General features: G+C 40.6%; 1 protein-coding gene across 1 annotated transcript in view; it reads right to left on the bottom strand.

Annotated features, from left to right (window-relative positions):
• The window catches only part of LOC102200689 (uncharacterized protein CXorf38), a 3,709-nt gene extending 1,907 nt beyond the window's left edge, over positions 1 to 1,802 (bottom strand). The window contains exons 1-2 of the mRNA XM_005742006.1: positions 1,545 to 1,802; positions 1,209 to 1,340 (exon numbers count right to left, since the gene is read on the bottom strand). Coding sequence (XP_005742063.1) covers positions 1,209 to 1,340; positions 1,545 to 1,748 — 336 coding nt within the window. The 5' untranslated portion in view covers positions 1,749 to 1,802. The remainder of the gene's footprint in view (positions 1 to 1,208; positions 1,341 to 1,544) is intronic.
• Positions 1,803 to 3,212: the final 1,410 nt, after the last annotated feature.

The raw sequence follows: 3,212 nt of genomic DNA, 5'->3' as shown, positions 1-3,212 counted from the left end.
CGAGCTGCCCGAGATTCACAGAATTTACAGAAAATGTTACATTTTTGTGATTTATATCGTTATCGAACGATAGATGTCTTAATATCGGGATATGAGATTTTGGTCATATCGCACAGCCCTATTTTACAGTGATGTGTAATCTCTGACGAGCTGCAAGTTCAGTTACAAAAATGCCTTTTTGACTGTAAATTTCAAGTTCCTATGAACAGCTGCCCAATGCAAAAATCCATGTCAGAACTTTTACCTCCTAATGTGGTCATAAACTAACAAGAAAACATCAGGCAGGACATGTTCATCACACACAAAAGAGCCTGTGTGACGCTCGGAAAGAGTTCCTGATGCCTTCAGTGATCACCGGGTACATGTATAATTACTATGGTGAACTGTCTGCAGTACAGCGGCAAACTTTGGCTATGTGTCAGAAAATAAAACCATTTATCAAACAACTTCAAATCCTTTGTCTAAGCTGGAGCAAAAGTGCATTTTACTACAAAAGCAAATCAATAAAGCTGATTTCCTGTACATTCAAAGGGGTGAAATAGAGAAAACAGCACACAATACATTTATCAAACTTCTTAAATTAAATCTGAAAGCCTGCACTTCAGCAACATTAGAACTGTGTCATTGTTAAACACTTTATGAGTCTGTATGTTTTTGCCCTGCGCTGGCACAGTTATTATAGCTTTGTATTTTCTAATTAGTTTTCTTTCTTTTTTTTTTCATTTCGAAGTTTTGTTTTGAAGTCACTTTCATTTCAGTTACTTTCCGTTTCGCTTTTTATTGTTTGAAAATGCTTAGAGTTTTAGTTGTCATTAGTTTCAGTTTCTAGTCCTTTTAATTATTTAATAAGCTGACTCAGTCTTGTTAACATCAGGAATCTCACAAACACATCCAGCAAAGCCTCATCAGGGAAGTTGTGATAAGATTTTTTTTAAGGCAAACTAACCAAAAAAATAAAGCTTCCTCTATATTTTTTATTTTTATCTTAGTTAGCAGGTCAAAGTTCCACCAAGACTCAATTTTATTTTACTTACTTTTTTTTAAGTTACGCTTTTCACACATAGTTTTAGTTTTTTGTTTACTTTTAAGTTTTACTGTTAGATACCAGAAACATGCACCTCACAGATTCTGCTGCTCTTTCTAAGTTGGGGCAGCAGCTCATATTACAGCTGCGTCTCATAACGCTGGCTTTGTTATGTGCTTCCTACCTTTGCCACCTCCCAGTGGTCTGTCCTCCAGTATGGAGGGAAACAGTTGTCCCAGTTGACTGTAACATCAGGCTGCCTGTGGTGTCTCAGGATCGCCTTCTGCCACTCTGAACACACCTTGCATCCCGACAGCTACACAAACATAAACATACTTGCTGCTTAAAACCTATGTGAGTTAGTGCGACAACAACAATAACAATAAAAATAAGATGAAGATCTACTGAGAGCACACGGCCTATAAAACAGGTGGCAATAAGCTCATAGTGGTTGTGGTTGATCACCTGCCACAGGTAAGGGCATTTAAGTGGCACCAGCTCATTAAATGACGAAGCACACCTTATTCCCTCTAGGTTTACATGAATCCCTGCACGGGCTCCGGAGCACAGCGCTTTGATTAAGCAGATCTCCGTGGAAAGCCCTCATGTATCGGTCGGTAAACGGGAGGAGGCCATCCTTCAGTATGAGCAGACAGCGTCCCGCTTTCAGCCAGTTTGTGTACTCTCTGTCGTTCAGACGAGCCGCCAGCTCCGTGCGGACCATCTTCAACTTTCTTCCTGTACACGACACAGAAGCAGCGCGAGTTCGCCTTCGTCATTAGCGCCGCCCACTTTGTGCAAACAAGCCACTAGCCGCAAGATGGCGCCATTTACTTTGCTACTGCTAACCTAGCGGCTTTCAAGAAATATGGCTCTATTCAAAGGTCCTAAAGTGCTGTGTTTTAGGAATAGGTGTTGTGATTTATCCGTGTGTCTGTCACACAGAGTTCAAATGCCTGCAGAGAACTACTGGGAGGGACTTGAGGGCATGCTGGGGTGTGGACTGCTTTCTGGCAGACATTTGTTTGTCCAGAGTTATAGTGTGAGGGTTTAAAAGAGCCAAAGCTACTCCTGCGCAACAATTAGTGGAATGAGCTGTCACATTTTATCTAAAAGGAGCTCATTTGTGCATTTCTTTCTCCCCCTTAAAGGTTCCCATTGATCCTGTTGGGTTGGTAGCTTTTACTGATACAGATGCAAAGATTAAAGGCTGACTCATGAGCACTGCAGCTGATGCTTCATGACAGAGTCGAGATTATTACTGATGATAGCCCATAGAAACATAACAGCAGCAGCTCCACTCACAGCAACATTACAGGAGCGAAAAATAGGTTGAGCTGACGAGTAAGAAGCTGTAGTTTGATCAAATCATGGGGACAGCTATTTAAAAATGCATTCTAAATGAAAAAAGATGATAAATATTTGACGTTACAGGGCCAATTTATCCTCATTACAAATAAATAATGAATGCATCATAGGAGCAAACATATTTTGCCAGGTATTTGGATGAACAAGATGGGATTTCTACTGCCACCTTAATGTCCTTTGATGTTAGCGCCTTGAAGCACCAACTGCAGCAGTATGAGAAGCTGAGGAAGAACAGTCCTCGTTTACAGTGCGATCAAGTCAGCATTAGCAGGTCGAACGGGTGATGCTGAAGTCAGTTTTGATCACTCTCTATTCCAGTGTGTTTCGCACTTTGTGTTGCTTTGTTTTCACAACCGGATTTATTTTCTTTATCACTTGCTTTATGGTCAGGTTTAAGCACCAAGGCTTAGTTAAGTTTACACACCAAAAACAAAAGATCGTGACTGGGTTAAAACGTACACATTAAAAATACAGTTTTTAACACTGCACCACTAGATGTCAGTAGATTGTTGATTGCAGGTGACTGAATTGTTTTCTTACTACTACAATTGCAAGTAGGCCTACATAATCCTAGCTACGTAGATGCTGTAGGACATGGCGGGTCCACAAACTGGAGCCCATACCTGAGCCCCGTGCATTTTCTTCTGTTTTCTTTTCTGTATTTTTAATGTCCAAGTGTCCATATGTGACGAGTTGGTGGAGAGAGTCTCATCGATGACATAATATGGTACAGCAATGGAAACTTTGTGCATATCTGAGGGATGCTTGAAGCTTTGACACAGTATTTAAAACCTTATGAGTGAGAATAGATTGACACTAA

Source organism: Pundamilia nyererei, unplaced genomic scaffold (assembly GCF_000239375.1).
Source record: "Pundamilia nyererei isolate P.nyererei 1_Seehausen unplaced genomic scaffold, PunNye1.0 scaffold00115, whole genome shotgun sequence".
Classification (NCBI taxonomy): Eukaryota; Metazoa; Chordata; class Actinopteri; order Cichliformes; family Cichlidae; genus Pundamilia; species Pundamilia nyererei.
This window is presented reverse-complemented; position numbering and strand designations above follow the sequence as displayed.